Genomic DNA, 23000 nt, shown 5'->3' with positions numbered 1-23000 from the left:
GCCACTGGTGTAACGGTTCCTAACAATGACCATTAGTAGGCCTAACTTACTCAGAAATGTATTATGATAGCCAGAATTCCTGCCAAACTACTATAATACAGTTATTATTTATACTGTAAAATTATAATAACAGGGATTTTCTTCAAACTGTAAGAAGCTTGCAGAGTTATTTTTATGTGTGGTTAACACATTTTAATAACACTTTTTTGCAATTAATACATTGGTATTGTCAGAAATGTTCTGTAATTTGTTTCTTTGCATCTTTTCTCACTGTCTAAATCAATTGATCACCCAGAGATAAATTACCATGTATTCCATATTTGTATTATTTTTATTTTTATTTTTTTTTTTACAATAAATAATGGATTTGTGTAAAGGTACACTGTAATTAAATAAGATTTGTATGAATGGAAAGTGAAAGTCACACTCTGAAAAGTAATTCAGGAGACCTGTTACAACAACTCTGTAAGTTAAAAAATCTTATCTCTAAAAATTTTTAATTAGGCCTAAACCTTTTAAGTTGCAAACATTATTTCATAGAGTTCTGTTGACATAATAATGTTGATCATTACAATAACTTAATGTCGTCTGTAATTTACACTAAAATTTCTGTTAATTGGTATTGTGGTAACTTAATGAAATTGTCTTGATAACTTCGGAAATTAGGCAGTGAATTTCTAGTTCCCAGAATGCTTTGTATATGACTGGATAAGGAGAATAAATGTTGAAATGAAGTGTTAATTTGTTTGTTTTTAGTGAAGGGAAAGTGTTTAATGCTGTTATCTTTGACATTTAAAAGAGTTTCTGCAATGTTGAAGTTTTGTGGTTACCATACCCATTGTGCTGAAGCTACTCTTCATACATGAAGCGAAACACTATTGACTCTATCAGCAATAACTGTGCTAATATCAATGACTGCGCTATTGCCAGTGACATATTATTTTACTTGTTCATTAAATATAGGCCTACATGACATGTTAAATAAGTTATGTTAACATGTACTATGATAGCTGATGATTTGAACTGTAATAGAAAATTGTTTTAATTCATCTTGTTTTTCCAGGTGCTTGCACTTCCAGTTTAGGGAAAATACGGGGCAATAATATGTGTGAAATGTGTAAATATAAGTGAATTCAGTAAATAGGGTCAGTCCCACAAATTATCCCAAGAATATATCCAAAGTCATAGTTTCATAATGCAAAATAATCTCATGTTCATTGCAGTAATAATAAATATATTTCTATATTATTTAAATGGTAAAGTTACCGGTATACAACATAGGAATTTGTTTGTGCTGCCTTAATTTCATCCCACACATTCTCATCAACCCCTCATCTCTGGACACGATTAGCAGGCAAACCATCTGGCATCACCTGGCAACTGCATTTGTGAATCATCAGCAGGGGGTTTTAACACGACACAGCAATCCTGAAATCACAAGCTTCCATCTTGTTTCCTTGATCCTTTATATCTTCTACTTTGACTGATAGCATTAGTAAAGATGGATTTTACCAGTTGAGTTGATGAAGACCACAAGAAGCTGTGAGTGGCATCAGTCATTTCAACTGAAACAAACTTTATTTTTTTCAGACAGACAGACAGACAGACAGATAGATAGATAGATAGAGTAGACAGATAGATAGATAGATAGATGACAGACAGACAGATAGATAGGAAATATTAGACAGACAGACAGACAGACATACATACAGACAGATAGATAGATGATAGATAGAGTAGACAGATAGATAGTGTAAGAATAACGACTCGGGGTAAATATGAATTAGCTCAAGAATATGGGGAATCTTGGGATATTAATATCTGTGACTCATGGTCATAATTCATAAGTCGCATGTACATTTATTTATTTATTTTTTTATAGGAAATGCCTCGTTCTGTAACTGGTCTGACCAACCTTTAACTCGGCCAGCGAGTAGATGTAAGGTCAGTACAGTTAAGAAGGGGTATTCACAAACTCCACTAAAGTTTAGGTTCTGGCCAAGAACATTAAACTTTATTGAGTTTATTAATTAAAACTACTGAATGTAGTCTAATATTATAGAGCCTGTAGCTTTATAGATCTTTTGTTTCATTGACTTTATAAAAAGTGGGTTTTCAAACACAGAGACAGTTAAAAGTATAAATGGGTTTATTAATAAAATGGCACACGCTAGAGATTATAAACTACAAATATAAACGTACGTAAAAATGCAAACAAACACATAAACATTTAAACAAACATGACGTGATCGGAATGAAAATGGAATGAAAGAAAGAAAGATATAGAGGGAAGATAGAGGGTAACTTAAACCACAGACCTAAGACCTAGACACCTGGAACAGCTTTTATAGGAATCAATATACTTGCGAGATGTGGTACTCTTTCAGTGTGATGCTGAAAAGGGGACGCGCGTGCGCGTGTCCGGCTGGTTTGCGTCTAGCTTCTTCTTCTGGGTCGTTTCGAGAAACGATGTAAAGGCTCACTTGAATTTAACGTTACCGGAAAAGTTCAGATTCGTCTCCCGGGATGGGAGAGGCTGGAAATCTTAGTTGCAACGAACGGTAGCTACGACTCGAACATGTGTTGGTCCGAGGAGAAGTTGGATGAGTTGAGTTGGAAGAGAGGAGAGAAGAGAGGTCGAAGAAGGAAGAGAATGTGATGAGGGGGTTTCTGCCTTTTAACAAACATCTGTTTACGCCTTCTCTTGGAATGACAGCGAATCAGATTGTCTTTTCTGAAGCGGGAAAATTCTCTTTGTGTGAAGAAGAAAACGCCTACTTTCACCATATGTCTTATGAGAGAAAGAATTCATATTTCTTCTTAAGATTGTACACCTGGAACAATACATCTTACTGTAATACTATGTGCGGGACTGGTTGAATTAAAACAGGGCGGTCAGACAGATACCAAGAATTACAGGTAGATATTGGACACACATGACATTACGTTCATATGCCTCATTACACACAAATAAAGCTTGATTAAACACACAATAAAATTGTCAGTGTTTCCGTTATGGCAAATGACGACACTTTGAGAAACATAGGAATACGTATCAAACATTTAGTGGCTTGTTATGTGGAAGAGTATCTGTTTCCAAAGTTCCAGAGTGTGTGTGTGTGTGTGTGTGTGTGTGTGTGTGTGTGTGTGTGTTGTTCTGGAATGCCTTTGAGGCTTGGGTCGTAAAGTTCTATGGTCTGAGTTAGGGTTACAACAAGACACGACTGAGGAATTCCCTTCAATGAACATTTAGAATTCAAGATTTTACTCTAGCAAAACACACCTCTATTATAAGGCAAAGCTAATCACACACATCCATATCGGAAGGTATACATTCAAGAGCCATATTTCTACATGACGTTGCATTTTAGTGGCTTTCGTGTGTGTGTGTGTGTGTGTACGTGTGTGTGTGTTCTGGAATGTCACGAGTCTGTGAGGTTGTAGAAGTCGCAGGGAGTCCAGAGCTGAAATGGGGGTTTTAGAGGGGATTCTAAGAAAACAGGGTTTCCTTATGTGACTCAAATGTCCCTCGGGGGAGCCACAAAGATGCAATTTTGACCGTTCAAGCAGACTTGGAGATCAGGATTTACTAATTTGACCAGCATGTGACCGCATGTCATAGTCATTGTCGTTACAATAGATAGATAGATAGATAGATAGATAGATAGATAGATGAAAGACAGACAGATAGATAGGAAATATTAGACAGACAGACAGACAGATAGATAGATGAAAACATCACTCTCAATATAATAAATGAATTCAATACAAATGTATTTCTTTATTCATCTGTTTAATTGATTTCATTTCTATAATTAGCCCACCCGAAAAATATAAATTCCGATTTATTCAAAAAGAAATGAAAGTCTTCAACAGCTTTGAATAAACTAAAGAATGATGAAATGATAACAGCAGTCATTATATTATTACAATAATAATCATAATTCAATAACCAGAATATCAACATTCATAACAAATCCAAAAAACATTGGCAATACACTCTGACATACCACTCTTTCTATTAATATAATATATACAAAAAGAAATAAAATTCCCAAGTGTCTGCCCTTTTCACAAATGGAAATTTAGGGGCGGGGCTTATGGCTTGTCAAGAAAGATGACTGTGATTGGCTTATGGCTGACAAAGATCAACTGAAGTTTATTAGAAAGAGGCACATCATGGGAACTCCATTCATTTACAGGGGACAAAGAAGCGCTTACTTGCATGGAAGAGTTGCTAGGCAAGTAATGAGGGAATAAAGCATCAAGCCATATAAAAGGTCAGTATAGTAAAATGGGAACGTCTTCTCAAAAAAGCGACCTTCTAACAGCGATCCAAAAAAAAACAAAAAAACTCATCTGATGCACGGCACCGCATTGAAATTGAAAGCAAGAGGAGATGCAAAAGCTGCAAAGATTAGCAGGTGACTTATGTCTGGAAAAGTTGATATATGCATACATACGGTAGGTATTAAGCCTAGGCTATATATTTATGTACAAGCATTGCTTGGTCACCCAGAACCTGTTACAAAACACCCCGATCAGTGAGAAAATGAGTGCAAGCTTTAGACTGGCAAACCACGTGGCGGACTCACGGCGACGCATCGTAGGTTTCAGACTTCGTACAATCAGCCTGAGCAAAAAGTGCTTCGAAGACATCCGTCGACGAGTCGCCAACATGAGTTTTAATTCCCACAAAGTTCTGTTATGCTTTTTCTTGTCCACATATTGAGAAAAAGGGAAATCGGTGTAAAAGAACACATTCTGTACACTGCATATACAAACATACCTTATGTACAAATACATATATATATATATATATATTTATATTGTATAACCATACATCCAGTATATACACAAAAACTGTACACACACTGTATATACACACAGTCACCCACAACATTATTCGACCTGCATGATCTCTCAAAATTGATATTTTTGTCTAGTGGTGTAAAAAGGAAGCAGAGAAATGTCTGTGTTGCCCGGCAATGACATCCAAAGGAAATAAAGTTAAATTTAAAACAGCAACTTGGCTTCGCTTTTCAAAACTACCCACAAACGTTCGACCGCCAGTTTTCTAAACAAGAGGATTCCACATCCAAACAGTGTCGCTCATGAAATCAAGAACTCCACAGCAAAACAAAAGAGAGTTCAAAAGTAAAAGAATCCATCTTTCTTTCACATACAAAGGAGTTGCCGAGGATCCGGGACGTAGCAAAATGCGGAGAGGGGGAGCAGGTAAAATAACAGGTTGTCGATACTTCTTTGCAAGGAGATTGTCACATAAATTCACGGATCTAAAAAGGATTATTTTCAGTTCTTGTCTCACATTACCAGCATGTAAATATGTGATTTCATCTGGGTGAGGTCCAGTCAAGTAGTAGAAAACTACCAGGAAACAAAAGTTCGGATACTTCCAGCCTCTAACCAAATCCGCTGAAGGACAAATCAGCGTCTCTTGAGAAGAAAAGGCTGGGCATATTCTGTTTCCCCAAAATAAAAGACATGATTGAGACACAGGCAGGCATGACAGGCAGAGCTAATGAAGATCATAATGAGAAGAAGTAGAGGATTGTTCAATATCCTACATGTAGTTAGTAAAGAACCTAAAAAACAGCACCTTTGAGATGGATCATATCCACAGAACCTCTCCAACTCTCTCAACGAACCACTTGCGCTGCATGCGACGTCATCTCTCGTACTGTTAAGAGGCACGCAGAAGCCATCTGACGGATGTTAAGCATCCCAAACTGCCATCACATCAAATTATATCAGAGAGAGGGCACGTCAGAGGAGGGGAACCTATTTTTTTTTTCTTTGGATCGGCTCTGGCACTGAGTCTAAGCCTCAGTTTCCCCTCTGTCAACCAACCGAATCGCGTGACAGCACTCTGGAATTAAACATCGGCCAGCCTGAAGAATGTCCTTGGTGAGGCCTCCAATTAGGTTCCAGATTGTCCTCCATGAAGCTTTGTGATTGGCTGGAGATGCAGGGAAAAGAGGAGGTGCTTGATGAGCTGCTGACCAATCACTGCTACTAATCTCAGAGAAGAAATGGACTAACTACCAAAACAGGCAGGTCAACTTAAAATGTGTTTTTTTTCAGTTTGCAGTAAACTGTGAGGCAATTGAAAGTTTACCTGAGTCATTCGATTTTACGTCTGAGGTATATTCATGTCATGGCACATTTATCAGCCGATAACCCTGTTATCCCATTTCTCTCAACCGCTTTTGGGACATAAACAAAATTGCCTGTTGATTATTACTAAATGGTGTAGAAGTCACTTAAAGATAGCCCTCGAAGCTCTAAAAAGCTAAAATGGCAATCAGTCCATTCTCCTCTCTAGTGCCTTCCCAACCTTTAAATATTACAGTACAGCTCAGTGTTTTTATTGTGCAGTTATGATTTATGTTTCCTTGCTCTCATCTAGGCCTGCTGTATTGGTGTAGCTGTATTACATACAGAACTTGAGTAGTTTTTCAATGCAACAACAAGGCAATCAGCAATGAATTGGGTTACAAATGAATGACTTGTGTCAGCGAAGCCACGAGAATGTCTTGAGTCTGTAGAAACATGACAATGAACTGATTAATCGTAAAACAAACAATAAAACGAAAGCTGTAGTGAACGATGAGGTATACAATCAGTACCAGATGGCAGTGATACTTAAATGAAGAATTATAGCTAGCAATATTTCTGTACAGTACATAAGATTTGATTATTTTACAAACCAAGTCAGTTATCTAACTAGATCTTTCCTAAATTTGTAGCTTTCCAGTTGCTCAAACAGTACGGTATGGCAAAGCCAAGGTCATGGGTTCGATTCCCAGAGAATGCATGAACTGATCAAATGTATACCTTGAATTCAGTTTGGATAAAAGCATCTGCCAAATGCATAAATGTAATGATTATTTGGTGCAAGTCCCTGTTTACTTTTTCAATGCACAATCTTGATCTTATTTTTTATGATGATTTGGTGCATGGTATTCTATATTAAAAACAGGGTTGTTTTCATAATCTTTTAACAAAATATAACGTGCACCACCTCTTAAAAAATAATCACAAATCCATTTAAATTAAATTTTCAGCCACCAAAATCCATTATACCCATCAATTCCTAAAAGTTCAAATTTATCTATTTTATACTCAAAACCATGTCACATAATGGATTAAAAATTGGTTGCTTTCACGTTGACTTTCATGTTGAGTTTAAAATGTCTTTTAAGAAAAAAAAAAAACACACACACAAAGTTCTGCTTATTTGAAATATCAGCTCTCTTCGCATCATGCCATTTTGAGGAAACCGCATCAGTATAAAAAAATGCCTTATGACCAAACCTGCATTCTGGCCTAGCATTTTGTTTTAAGAAAAAAGACAAAAGGTTTTTTGACCTGACAGAGATCACCTCACGCTGTGCACGCACACACACACACTGAAAGAAATCAAAATTGGCCTGTAAGGAGATGAATGGGAGGACGAAGACATACTGTATATGAACGGTTAGGACGATGACAGAATGAGAGGTGGTGATGTAACACAGAGCAATGCTTTGTGAATCCATAGCACCAGTTAAATACACATAGGTTCTGAGATTGAGAAGAGAAAACATTGCACAAGTTCAGTCTAGTGAGGCAATTCAAAGACCACAAGCACTTTCCAGACATTGTCCACAAAAACCCGAGCCATGGTCGGATTCCCAAACTTGACATTTTCAGCATTACATTGAGGCAGAAGAACACATCAATCTCTCCTAAATGAGCAATCTCGAGAAGCGAGTGGAGTTTGCACAACCATTTCTGTAATTCTGCCATCCTTATTCTTGTGTTCGTTTGAAAACCCTGTCTAGAGATACAGAAAGGCACTAGGGAAGGCAGATGACAAGACAAAATCCCCAAGACAAAGCTGATGCGTGTTCGTGGGTCAAATTTCGATCTCTATACACTTCGAAACATACGTATACGTTTGTTTTTCCACCGTTCTTGGGATTTTTTTTTTTTTTTACGCAATATGGGAGCTCAGTCAAAAACTTGGAAACTGAACCAAGCACTTTCCAGTGGTTTGGATGACGTGGTGGCAGAGGTACTGTACGTGCAAGGGGCTTTTAACTTTGATCCAAAGAAAAAGTGATGTCGGAATAACATATCGGATCCAATGGAGAGCCCTTTTGTTTTGGATGGTGCAAGTAATGTCCCGCCTCCCATTTGTCCTCAGTCTAATGTACAAAACAAAAAAAAACATCCTTATAATGCGGATGACAAAAGATGTGACTTTTTCTTCGGAATTCCTAAAAATGTTCTCAGATTTGGTCAACGTTGTAATTGACCTGCTCCCCCTCCAAACTTGCCCTCGATGCTGTTGCTGATTTTTCAGTTGCCGGGGAGCTCTCCGTTTGGCCGGAGTTGTGCGTGAGGAAGAGAACGAGGAGGGGGGGCTAACGGGAAGGACAAGATTCCATTCAGGGGGGATCGGGTGGAGGATTTGTCCGAGGGGGAGACTCCAACAAAGCCAGGAGTGCTGGTCATTTCTCCTCCAAAACTCACACCGGGGTCTGCTGAACCCAAGGCGGAAAGCTGCTTTTCCTAGCAAGACAGAGAGAGAGAGAGGAAAAGGGAGGAGAAGAAAGAGAGCAGGCGGAGGAAGAGGGATGGAAGGATGAAGATTCCACACACACACACAAAAAAAAGGCAAATGGAATGCAAAGGAGTTCCCATGGCAAGTTGATCGATAGGGAAATGCAGAACAGGAAGGTCACAGAGAGAAAGAGAGATTTGAGGTGATGAGGGATTGGAAGAGCAGTAAAGGAGGAATAAAACAGGAGCATGAGTTGTACAGCAGAGGAATGAAATATTTCCATAGAAACGCTCAGGGAAAGAGGGATAGACACAAAAAAAGAGGAAGAGAGAGGGATGAGGAGGGAATTACAAATGCTGTTGATACACTTGTGCTCTTGTGAGGTTGCACTGCAGAAGACCAGAGTGGTTGTCAGTGACACTGAACGATTCAATATTGGATTTTTTGGGGTAAATATTCCCAAAATGTGATTTTAAGTAAGAAGAGAAACTTATTTATTTAATATTAATTTTGCATTAAAGGGGTCATAACACGATAAGCCGTCAAATCAATTAATCTTGATGTGTGTGCGCGCGCGTGTCTGTGTATATACACAGATATATATATATATGCATACATATATGTGTATACACACACACATACACATATTATATAAACACAAACTGTTATGTTATATGTGATTAATCATGATTAATCAATTTTTTGTTTTGTTCGGTTTTGGTCCAAAAATATATGTTGGATCATTCAATTTTTCTCATGGAAGCATAAAAATAGATTACCAGTTATATGTAAAGTGGCAATGTTAACGTCCCAATGTTTACATTTATTTGACCTCAAAGATCAGAAAATTTGATGACTCATGATATGACCCCCACCACTACACTCACTCCAGTGTCTGAGTGCAGTACAATAGACTTATACTGAGCATGCAACTGATGCAAAAGTGTGATCAACTGAAAAGAACAGGAAGTGAGAATGAATATTTATGTGGAATGTAGGTGCTTTTTGTTCTGCTATCACAAGCATATCTGGACTGTTGTGACAGTCTGCCTTGTGAAGATGTGCCTGACAGTGTTATGCAAGCTCAAATGACTCTAGGGAACAAATTGTCAATCCATTTACTATCTTATAAATGTTTTATAGAAAGTAGTTTATATTTGGATTATATTGCATGATTATACAATTTTGATATTTTATATCAAAATTTACTTGTTCAAACCAAAACAGTGTCAAATCCACTATTTAGAATTTCAGGGAGTTTCCACACTTGGTTCGAACCTGAGTTCGGTTGGTTCCAACTGTACAATTGTCCATCGTATGCACACTTCATAATCTCGCCAGAAGTAGTAGGTCATCCAGGCACTTTTTGCTCACTGCTTCACACATACTGAATTTCACCTACTATATAGTAGGGAAGTGTGCGCTTCGTATACAACGTATTGCAAACTACACGCCGCCATTTTGAAGTGCATTCAACTTTGTAAAGTGGACGAGGGAAGTTCATTTCGACAGACCCTCGACCTCTCGATTTTAACCGAGGGAGCGTGTACACTTCAGGCAGATTCATAGACCACAATGCAACAAAATTGTGACGTCACAACAGAAACTCGCACTTAATTTACCCACAAGTTATCAAGGGCTTAGAGCGTTCCATTTAAACCCATTGCGAGGGTTTCACCAGCAGTGGGCACTTGTGCAACGTTAGCAAGGGAAGGGCATAAAAAAGTGGACTTAAATGCAGCCCTGGTTTCGTACCTGAATGAATTCGTGTTTTTGAATGAATCGTTTGAGTGAATGATTCAATGACTCCCTCGTAAGAAGCTTACTTGCTTTGTGCATAAATGAATATGTGTTTTTGAACGAATTGGTAGAGAAAGATTCAGTGAATCACTCATAACACAGAAAACACAGTCACTTGTCGCCACCTACTGGCGTAACTATGTAACTTGCAGAAAGAGTCACGCTGAAAGCATTGCAAATGATATATCAGATTTTCTAAATTCTCTATCTATCAGTATATTTGTATGCATCTGAATATTTTGTAATATTTTTTTTTTTATCAACTCAAATATTTATATAACACTTTGGCTAATATATTACAGGTCAGATATAGTATTCTGTTTTTAACACTTTTTTAAATTCTATATTTACATTGGGCCCGCAACAGTTTCATAGCTAGTGTATTATAATTGCTGGTTAAATTGTATTGAACTTGGGTCCGCTCTGCAACAAAAGCGTGAAAACAACCCCAAGCCCATTTCTGCCACACGCACAAAAAAAGGGATTTTTTTGTTATGTGTAGCTGGGCTAAGATTCTCATATAGTGGAGACACCATTTTTATTTTGCTCTTATCCTCTAATCTTACCTACAGAGGCGCAGTGCAGTGCCAAAAGCAGCCTCAGCTCATTTTATATCTAAATCATGCTCAGTGTGTTTTTCATCAAGTTCAGTCCTTTTCAGTGAAATCTGGATTGGGGTGGAAACATTGGAGTTAAATCAACCTAAGGTTAAAGCTGAGGCTAATGCATGATAAACTCAACAAAACAACATGACAACAACATTTGGTGATAATATGCTTTACCATTCTAAATATACTCACCTGGTATTTATGTTTGAATTATAAGTGAATGGCTCAACTTTAATAGGTTCTATGTTTTTAACACCAAGGAATTTGCTTTGGTTCCAGACTGTTACATTAGCGAAGTGGCTAGCTTTGCTAACATAAGTCAGTCTGACTCCGTTATGGTGCAATTTCTTTCTCTTCTCAATCAGAACCTAGTATTTGAGAATGAATATGGAATTAGTGTTGGGGAACGGAGGTTTGGAACTAGCTGCAACACTAAACAAAGACAAGTGATGACGACAACAGGAGTAAAGGGTGCATCTCTGTCAGAACTGAAACTCATACGACGGTCACTTTTGTCTGGAACCATTGCTTTTCTTTAGGTGGTCAAATCGAAGTCCTGGTTGAATTGGTCTGTCAGGTAATTTAGGTTCAAAAGAAAGGGTTAATACGTTCTGATGTGTTTCTACAGCTCTTTTGATGCAATCACACGTAGAAACCTTTAAAACATCATCTAAAGCAAACTAAATCATCAAACACATCGAGTAACACCGCACACATTCACATTTCACTTTCATCCGGCCTTTTGCTTCACATGAACGTTGCATGTCTTAATTTACCCAAAAGAAATTGTGTAAAAAATGAGTTATTAATGCAACCATGAACAATACATTTCTATGCAACAAACTACACCACTTAATGCACAAATGTCTACACAAATACTTCTACTGTAAACCACCAGAAGCGCTCTAAAACACCGCAACAGAAGCATGAACACCTACACACATTCACACTCATCCGGGTTCTCATGCACGCTGATAACCCACCCCTGACTCCTGTCAGGGCGGCACGGAGAAAGATACGGAGATTTCCCAGAAATCATCATCATCTGTTTCAAAGTGCAATGGTGATGATGTAGATAGAATGGACAAGATGACAAGAAGTCCTTCGCCTTGCACTGAGCCATATGCCCTGCTCACCTCTATTTTATGTCAGATTTTATGTGCATATTGTATGGATGTGAGGTGAAACCTCCTGCAAAACAAATAAACAAGCTCCCAAAAATGACAGCATCTCTATGAATCTATGAATGGTAGCAAAAAATGATTTTCATGATACTCAGCATTTGATAATGCACTTGTATCCAAATGATGTCATTACATTCATCAATCTGGCGTAGTTTTAATGTTTATTTTTTTGTTTTTTTTTGCAGTATGCAAAAGTAATAAAAACTAGCTGATGCATTAATTTCCATTAAACTAATTGTAATGTAATTTGTTACTTTTGGTAGGAATAATGCACTGTTTTTTTTCAGGATCTATCTATCTATCTATCTATCTATCTATCTATCTATCTATCTATCTATCTATCTATCTATCTATCTATCTATCTATCTGTCTATCTGTCTATCTTTCTGTCTAAACATCTGTCTATCAATACATCTGTCTGTTTATCTATCTATCTATCTATCTATCTATCTATCTATCTATCTATCTATCTATCTATCTATCTATCTATCTATCTATCTATCTATCTATCTATCAATCTATGTCTAAACATGTCTATCAATACATCTGTCTGTCTATCAATACATCTGTCTGTCTATCTATCTATCTATCTATCTATCTATCTATCTATCTATCTATCTATCTATCTATCCGTCCGTCTATCTATCTATCTAAACGTCTGTCTATCAATACATCTGTCTGTCTGTCTGTCTGTCTATCTATCTATCTATCTGTCTGTCTATCTTTGTCTAAACATCTGTCTATCAATACATCTGTCTGTTTATCTATCTATCAATCTATGTCTAAACATCTGTCTATCAATACATCTGTCTATCTATCTATCTGTCTGTCCGTCTGTCTATCTATCTATCTAAACGTCTGTCTATCAATACATCTGTCTGTCTGTATGTCTATCTATCTATCTATCTATCTATCTATCTATCTATCTATCTATCTATCTATCTATCTATCTATCTATCTATCTATCTATCTATCTATCTATCACAAGACTCAACTTTTAATCATCAAATCTCTTTTCAAACTACATAAGGCCTACATAAAATGTCTTTTTTCAGATTTTGTCAAGCCAACATTTATTCTAGTATAATTAACTCTAGAATAAAGAAAGTAGAGGTGCATATGACTCTGTGCAGGCGAGGTGTAGTGTGTGTGTGTGTGTGTGTGTGTGTGTACAGTATGTGTGTGGACAAGTCCAGTGTACATACGGTGGATGTGGGAGGAGACAGAGGTGGAGTGGGCGGGTCACAGTCAGGTGATTCATTACCTTTGCATTCGCAGTGGGACGGGTGCAAGGCGGGGCTGCACTAGGATGGACTGCCGCCTCCCCTAAGAGAAATCACCGTATCTCATCAACACACAGGAGAGGACAGAGAGGTGTGTATGTGAGGGTGTGGGCCTGTGCACAGCAGGCAAAGGGAGTGTGTGTCCGTGAGACGGGATCGGCATGCATGTGGACATACGCACGCACGCACACAAAAACACACACAAATTCCCAGACAAACATTTAAATGTCCACTAAATTACACATACATACCTCAGCTCACCACAAAGTAAAAGGCAAACAAAGCTCTAAATGCCATGTTGGTCATCTTTATTATTTTGCAGCCAACATGCAGCTACAAGATAAACAAAATAAAACTCTTCTCTACAAAATTCCACAGAATTATTCCTCAGCTCTTAAAATCCTAATCATTTGCGAACAGGGACATGCTACTGGCTCAATGCACCTGACATAATAAAAGTGGAGGGGAAAAAAACAGCCGAACAGAAACAAACACAGCGTGTGAACGTCTGCCAAGCACATGAGCAAACACAGAACTGACAGAGACGCATCATTAAAAACTACGGGACAATACCAGGGCACTTTACAAACACAAACTTCTCTCTTGCTGAAATCAGAGTGGCTTTGGAAGAGTTTTTATAATAATTAAAAAAAAGGAAGCTGTTTTATTAAAATTGTTTATTATTAAGTGAATAGAAACAAATAATTAATTATACACATTTAAATAACTTTTTACCTAAAATTAAGAAAATGTATAATATTAAATTATTTATTATTATAAATTAATTGATATTAAAGTCACCATGAAATCAAAATCAGCAATTCTTGCTTTATTTATGGAATATTGCAGTTTTTATCATAAATGATTTATCTGTGATTTTTTTTTTCATTTTTTTTTTTTCATATGACCTTGAAATCACCTCTTTAATCAAAATAACTGCCCTCCCTCTCTCAGTCAAATCTCTTCTCTTCTCTGATGATGTGTTTACTGGCGCGAGGGCGGGACAACCTGTCACTCACATGAGATCGACCAATAGCAAACCACAACCAATCAATTCCCAGTGTTTGAAAAGCAGCTTCACTTGGATATACATCATCATAGGGAAGAAAAGACTATTGCAACTTACGTTTCATGCAGATTTCCTAATCATCAGTTTAAAGAATGTTCTAATTTATTATAATTTAAACCATATAATGTTATGATTTAAACGTTAAAACATGTTAAATGAATGTTAAAAGGATGTTTCCTTCTGGAACCCTGCAGTTGCATCTCTTACAGACGTCCACCTGAGCTTCACCTAATAGATGCTTTCTTTCACACACTAATCGTATTCTTCAGGAGAATCTATGCTGACTGTGCTGAACTTTCGTCTGAGGTTCTGTCCACTCAGCAGTTTCCCCTGATCCCTGAGTTATACGTGCAGCTCATACTCAACTCCCTCGTTTTATCTTATCTTATCTCATCAGAAACAGGATTATTGATTTTCTTCTTTTCAAAGTCACATTGGAAGTTGACTTAAAGACAGCTGGAGCTTTGGATCAGAGAAGTCGAGTGACGTGTGTGCACAGACTGGAACTGCTGAGAATTTGGTGTTTGTTGTAACATAGAGTACAGCGATGCACCATTTATGAGAAATCAAAGCATAAAAAAGAAGCGAGGGATGACACATGGAAAAAAAAACATGAAGCATTTGACATCCCTACTGGAGGTGCTAATGCTTAACTAAACATTTCTCCACTCGAGGTAAGGCAACACTGAGCAAATAATGCTACAAAAGTTCAATAATTATGCAAAACGTATTTTTGGATCTATCTCATTGGAAACATTTCTAAAATACCTTAAAATAAGATTAAATGGAGAGCAAAATGTTTCTCATAAGACCCCAATGATCAAAAGAGCGTTTCAGAAGAGATCTCAGCCTTGTCTCAAACTGTGCTCAGATTTGTCAAGATATCAAAATAAACAGATATCTGCGTTCAAATTGAAGAGATCTGATATACTACATTAATTTATAGCTTTATATTCTTTTGGTGTGATAACAATGTCTCATTCACTGTAAAAAGTGAACAGTTAGATCAACTTAAAAAAATGACTTAAATTGGTAACACCTAAAGAAATTAAGTTTTCTCAACTTAAATTATCACGTTTTATCGTGAAAAACATGATAATTTAAGTTGAGAAAACTTAATTTCTTTAGGTGTTACCAATTGAAGTAATTTGATCCAACTGTTCACTTTTTACAGTGTTTTTTCTTCTTTGTAATTTAGTTGAACCATCTTAATAATTATTACTTAAATGAAACAATAAAGAACTCTATTCAAGGGGTATTATCTTGAATATTTGTATTATTATATTTTTATCTCCCTGAAATCCCCGTTTTAATGTAAACTACTGTTCAAAAGTTTGGGGTCAGTAAGATTTTCTTAAAGAAATTAATACTTTTATTCGGCAAATATGCATTAAACTGATCAAAAGTGACAGTAAAGACATTTATAATGCTACAAAAGATTTCCATTTCAAATAAATGCTGTTCTTTTGAACTTTCTATTCATGAACTGAACTGAAACTGTTTTCAACATTGATGATAATAATAAATATTCATATTAGAATGATTTCTGAAGGATCATGTGACACTGAAGACTGGAGTAATGATGCTGAACATTTTAGCTTTGCATCACAGGAATAAATTACATTTATAAAATATATTTAAATAGAAAATAGTTCACAATATTACTGTTTTTACTGTGTTTTTGATCAAATAAATGCAGCCTTGGTGAGCAGAAGAGACTTTTGAATGGTAGTGTAGTTATATAAGACAGTCATGGGTGGTTAAATGTTTCAAATTTGGGGTTTATGACATTATTATTATTTTTTGCACAAAGCTAAAGTATGTTTCCATAAAAAAAAAAAAAAAAAATCATATCAAAAGATCAAGGAAAGGTTGATACTTTTGCCCCAGTTTCACAGACAAGGCTTACGTCTCGTCCCAAGTTTTAACTGAAAGCAACTTGCACTAAATATCTTCAAATATGTTTTGTCTCAAGATACACACCAGTAATGTGTTTTTTTTCCTAAGCTACCTAAATGTCTTAATTGAACTAAGGCCTAATCCTGGCTTAATCCAAGCCCTGTCTTTGAAACCGGGGCTAAGTGTCCTGAGCTTAGAAAAAGATCAACATCTGATCAGTAAAGCATTCCTTCCTAAAGTCCAGCGTTTAGCATCAGGATGTTTCCTTCAGTGCTGCTCTTCCTCAAGTGGATCAAATCTGAGATCTGTAAGTGCTGACATACTGAATATAATACGGCAGTCCTGTAAAGCGTTCAGACAGGCAGAGCGAACAAGCAAAGACACATTCCAGCGTGGACGTAGAGGGACAGACACGCAAACAACGGACAGAACGGTCCAGGAGATATTCACAGAGAAAAAGAACAAGAAGACAGACCTGGTCTGCGAATATCCTGGGTTTTTGCTCAGGCACCACCCCTACCCTCAGCTCGTCTTCCACAGCCATGAGTCTTCATGGAAAACAAGAGAGCGAGGGAGAAAGAAAGAGTGAAAGAGGGAGACATTATTAGTTCCAAAGCACACAGACATTATTGAGATCAGACAATCAACAATAAGTGTTCATCTGCCACAAATATCAGATCGACATGCTTTGATTGTGGGATAAATAGGATTAGTTTGCTTTGAAATGGCTTTCGGTCCAATCTGGAAAGCATACTGTAGAAAGAAAAAAAAAAATCAACCATATTATATCATGATGATATATTTCCATCATCCCATGGGAATAAGTGAGCTGATAAATGAAAATGGGCCACGTTGTATGGCTTCTAACGACGGCTGCCGCTCTTACTGGCAGCTTATTTCAGAAATTACACGCCATTGAAGTGGCCGCCAGCGCGCATCAAAGCGACGTTCGGTTTCATTCACAAAAACAGGGATGTTTTCATATCTCCACGTGAACATTTCCTCTCGGGATATCACATCAGATGCTGTTTTTAGGCACAAGTTGCAGCCAAACGAAGCACTTTAATGGGCAGGATAGTGGCGTGATTATCAAGTGAATGACGGCTTTCTAAGGAATGATGTTTGGTTTGATTTATGTTGACAAGACGACACGAGTACATGACAGTACATGTGATATTAATAAGATGCATCTGGGTCAAATATGAAAACTTTCATTGGATAGGTATCATTGAGCCAGTTTAGGGGACAGATTTGACATTGTTTTGATGTAAACTGATATGAAATAGTCATGAAAGATACATTAATTCATTGCAGAAAAAGGCCTGTTCAAACCATGACCGATGATAACTATAAAGATAGTTTTAAAAATCATTCTAAATATAAAAGAATTGCAGAGTCTGCACCACAACTAGCCTATAACGATAACGGCACAGAGAAACAATATCGGTGGAATCACTTTCAGAAAGATTTGTTTTAGTGGATGAACGATAAAGACATTGACAACCAATCAGAATGAGTTCGAGCATTTAAAGCGACAGACGACAAAACTGCAGCACGTGCTTTAATAAACAGAATGATATCGTGCATTGGTGTGGACGGTAATATAGTTATTGTTATAGTTATCTGCCTTGGTGTGAACGGGCCTTAACTTATTCTAGTCTTTAGCATTTATTCTAATAAATAATGAATTCCACAATTTAGGTTTAAAACAATATGATTGGATATTTTATTACATTTATAAATGTACATATATTATATTGCTTGTACAAAATTCAAATGCAAAAGTAAAAACAAAACAAAAAACAAATTTAGTGCTTCAAGATTTCTTAAAAAGACAGAAGCATCCAATTTATTAAAGATATGCTCAAGCCTGTTTTATATTCAACAATGTGATTGTTTATTAACAAAGATCAGACAAAAGGTCATGGGGTCAGACACATTTCACAAGCAGAGGTCAGAAGGGTCACGAGAGGGAATCATTAATAAACCTTCATTGTGCTATTTTTCATCGCTACAGTATATTTATTGCACACAGTTTGGCTACAAGAGTTAAATATATATCATCTCGTATACAGAATATATATGATTCTATGCTCTATATTTCTGCTTTTAAAAGAATTTATAGGGAAGCAATGTCTGTTATTCTTTTCTAACAGTATTAGATTATTGAATACACTCATTTTTATACATCAATTTAATATATGAAAGTCTAACAATGGAAAACAAAAAAGGCTAAAAAGGCTTATTTCAGTGCAAACATTCCATAATATTCAAAATGATTATTTATATCAACATCACATTACAAAATAGATTTTCTAAAAATTCATTTCAGGTCTAAATTAATTAACTCTATATGTTTCCTGATCTATAATTAATATCTCTATGTTTATTTCACAAACAGCAACACACAAAATAAGATATTCATAAGCATGACAACTCACTTACCTCATGTTTAATATGTTATACTGTATCTTCTTGCTATTTTACATTGAACATAATACCAAAGCACACTCACCAAACTGTGTTAATATTTAACTATGAGGGTGAAAACAAATCCAGGTCAAATTTCACCATGAAATAATTTGCATAAAGAGAATTAAACTTATTTTGTATTATGACTTTAAAAAAATTTAATAAATTAAAAGCAGCATAAATTTAAGGCAGTGCAATGATATACAAACACAATTTTCTATTGGTTATAGACTGAAACATGACCTGGAACAGGTTTTGTGAGAATTAAGTCATGAGTTTGAATATTAGGAATCATATACGAGGCTTTTGTTTGAATATAAGCAAACACAAGCCTCTTTCTGAAGCTTGGAAATATCTGCTTTTATTGCATATTTCAAAATGAATGATCAAAACACTGAAACCTGAACAACTGAAATCCAAATGTGATGAGGAGTGGTTGACACAAGAGATCGCTGTTCTCGTGATAGCACATAGAGATATGGAAAACATGAACATCTGAAATATGATCTGTTTTGATGAGTAAGACACTTTCATCACACAGTATGTTATAGAACACAGAAGTGCAGCAGAGAACATGTGCAGGTCGATCAGGAAGCGATTCTGTGTATTTTCAAGATGTTTTGCTACAATTAATGATGGTTATTTGGAAGAAAAATCCCCTGCACCATTTCTGTTTCAAGACGAATAAGCAGAAGCCAAATAAAGGCTTGTCTAAATACTTTATTATTGCAGCTATGCAAGTTTTTACACTCATTAAAGGATCAAATCACCCTAATGAATGAAAATGTCATCATCATTTACACACCCTCATCTCGTTCTTAAACCCGTATGACTGTCTTTTTTCAGTTGAACACAAAAGTTGATGGTTACTTGGTGCTTTTATGGCGTTTTTGTCCTTTTTGGAGCTTGTGTGTAAAAAAAAAATCTCCCTTTGTGTTCCATTGAAAAGTTAACGACAGTATACAGGTTCGCAACGACATGAGGGATGAATAAATAACCACAGAATTTCTATTAATGGATGAATGATCCTTGTAAGTGCTTTAGAAAACAGCGATTTTTCTTTCTGAATAAGTGCTTTAAACATTAGCAATTCATAAAGCAATTTCTTTTCAGCTTAAGCACAATTTATGACACATGTCATACTTGTTTCCTCGGACGGCAGCGCTTAAAATGACAAATGCATTAACAATACTGCACAGATGTGACTGCCTCAATTACAAACACATCCTGTTATGATCAGTTATGATTTCTGGAGATCATTCCATAAAGGTATTGCACTAATACACGCCAAGGAAGGAAGAGACGATGATTTATATTTGTATGCCCTTTTGGGAGTAAGAACCCTGGTCTCCCTTCACCATCTGAGTGTCTTCACTCCATGTCTTCATTCCTAGAATTGGATTGAAATAGCAATATACTCTGTGACACAAAATATGCAGTAAATGCTGCATTACAGGAAGTTACATCATTTCATCAACCAATGGGCTGGGGTGATGTCATTTCTTAAGAGTGAAGCAAAATATTGGCAGATGTGTCTCTGTAGATTCACAAAGCCGCAAAGAATCCAAATAACAGGGTAATGAAAAAGATGAAATGAAACAAAATAACAACAGGAAGGAAATAAACCCAGTTCATCAATTAAAAAGCAGCTTTGTGATGACACACATCACGCCAATTACAAGACTGAGAAGTCCAAGAGTAAAGATGTGGTTAAGCTACTATACTGTATATAAATGGCAGACGCTCTAGATAGAAAACCCCTTATAAAATGTATAAAACATATATACAGTGACCCTAAAAAGCATGTGGACACATGTATCATCCTTAAAAAAATCTTGAATTCTGTCTTCAATTTGAACAGATTTCACTACCATTCAAAAGTTTGAGGTCAGTAAGATTTTTTTTTTTTTTTTTTTAAAGAAATTAATACTTTTATTCAATTAGGATGCATTAAACTGATCAAAAGTGACAGTAAAGACTTTTATAAAAGATTTCTATTTCAAATAAATCCTGTTCTTTTGAACTTTCTATTGATCAAGCAATCCTGAACAAATGTATCATGAGTTCTACAAAACATATGAAGCAGCACAACTGTTTTCTACATTGATAATAATACTTTGCCAACATTTGTAATAATAATAAATGTTTCTTGAGCAATAAATCAGAATATTAGAATGATTTCTGAGGGATCATGTGACACTGACGACTGGAGTAATGATGCTGAACAACATTTCATCGCAGAAATAAATTATATTTTAAAATATATTCATAAAATCTATTTTGATCAAATAAATACAACCTTGGTGAGCATTAAGAGACTTCTTTCAAAAACATTTACTAAATCTTACTAAGCCCAAACTTTTGAATGGAAGTGAAATAATGTTTTATCGCTTCTTTTCGGGAAATGCGTGTGCTATATTTCTTTTAAATAATGTCACTTGATGTGACATTTTGATAGTTTGATATTTTGTTATCTAATGCAATGACATTCAGACATTTTTAAGTTTGGCTTAAACGTCCAAATACTTTTTGGGGCCACTATTTCTACACAGAATTACATAAGGGGTCATCGTCGACTGAGCTTAGAAGGAAGCGTACAGCGTAGCGCACAGCGAGTGTGATCACGTGACCACTGCTGTTTCTCCAGCCTCTTTTTTTTTCATATTACCTGTCAATAATTCCTTTAATTTGGTTGTCTTTCTCCATCTGCTGCTGTCTCAGTCTCCTCTCGCTGTCGTCCAGTCGGCTCTGATACTGCAGCAGGATTTTATTGGTCTGCTGCTCCTGAGTTAACAGCCTCCTCTCGTACTCCTCCAGCTTACGGTGTGACATCATCAGACGATCCTTCAAAGAGTTGATCTCCTCCTCGTATTCACGCACCTGCACCAGACAAGAGATGAGGACAGCGGGCATGTTATCCCAGCAGATGTCACACTCTTGACGTTTCGTTGAGACAGTAAGGTAATTAAGCAACTTCTAGTGTCCAGCGTTGGTGAGTGACTAACTAAAAGTGGTGATGCTACGAAAATTCTGCCATCATTTACTTACTCTCATGCTGTTCCAAATCCTTTCTTTCTTCAGTGAAAAAAAAAAAGAAGTAAATTTCTGAAGGATATCCAGGGCAGGATATTCTTCAAAAATACATCTTTTGTGCGAAGAAAGAAAGTCATGCAGGTTAAGAATGACATCAGGATTAGTAATTAATGACTGTTTTTATCATTTTGTAGTTCAGCCATTTTCAAAACAGTGTGGTTTTTCCAGTAATGAGCAACTTTCAGATTTTGGCCAAAAGTTTGCAACTTCTAAGGAAGCACGATTTTGCTCCCTACAGCTTTTCCGCAAGGAGTGCGTCATTCATGCATGAAAATGTTGCCTGGGTGGGCAACTACAGTCACTGCAAATGAACAAATTCTCCTTGCAAACCACATGGGAATGAGAAAGTGCTGATTCATAACAGCAATTTTGAAGATGAAACTGTCCTTTAATAGGCACACTGAGAAGCAATGAAAAGAGGTTGTGTGTCACCTCTACACGAACATCCAGACGGGGGAACAGAGGGTAAAGAACAGTCAGGACGTCCTGATTGAAAGCCCATGCTGCTCTCTCCTGTAGTCTGTTTAGAGCAAAAGGCTGTTCATTCTCATTTTATATTTAAATAATGCATAAATCAGGCACCATCTGTTGCCAAGGTGAAAGACATGATATGCATTTCCTTGACACTTGTGTGCTGAGACACAACTGCGCTCAGTCAGTTGAGTGTCTTGGGACATTTGGTATACGGAGACGAGTTCATTTGCACAAGCAGAGGAATCAGGCTCGAGTTCGGACCAAGAAGTAATTGTAATTCAAAGCTCACAACATTCACATCACAACAGCCGTCTAGCATGGCAATATCTGTTGGCTTAATTAAAATAAACCCAAAGCACATAGCTAATATACAGTCAAACCAAAATATATTCAGACACTTTCAACATTTCTCACATTATCACAGTTTATTCGCTATAGTTTAGAAAATGGTAATAAAATATGACAAGAACTCAGAGTTATCAAATCAGTTGATATTTCACTGGTTTTGTCTGGTTTTGTTTAGACTGTCTCACAAATGAATTAGGT

General features: G+C 36.5%; 1 protein-coding gene across 1 annotated transcript in view; it reads right to left on the bottom strand.

The window, feature by feature from the left end:
• Positions 1–5862: 5862 nt before the first annotated feature.
• The window catches only part of syngap1b (synaptic Ras GTPase activating protein 1b), a 135419-nt gene continuing 118281 nt past the window's right edge, over positions 5863–23000 (bottom strand). The window contains 4 exon segments of the mRNA XM_084385433.1: positions 5863–8369; positions 8371–8580; positions 16891–16963; positions 21556–21767. Coding sequence (XP_084241559.1) covers positions 8298–8369; positions 8371–8580; positions 16891–16963; positions 21556–21767 — 567 coding nt within the window. The 3' untranslated portion in view covers positions 5863–8297.

Source organism: Rutilus rutilus (genome assembly GCF_951802725.1).
Source record: "Rutilus rutilus genome assembly, chromosome: 17".
In the NCBI taxonomy this organism is placed as follows: Eukaryota; Metazoa; Chordata; class Actinopteri; order Cypriniformes; family Leuciscidae; genus Rutilus; species Rutilus rutilus.
Note: the sequence above shows the minus strand (reverse complement) of the source record. Positions and strands in the feature narration are given on the sequence as shown.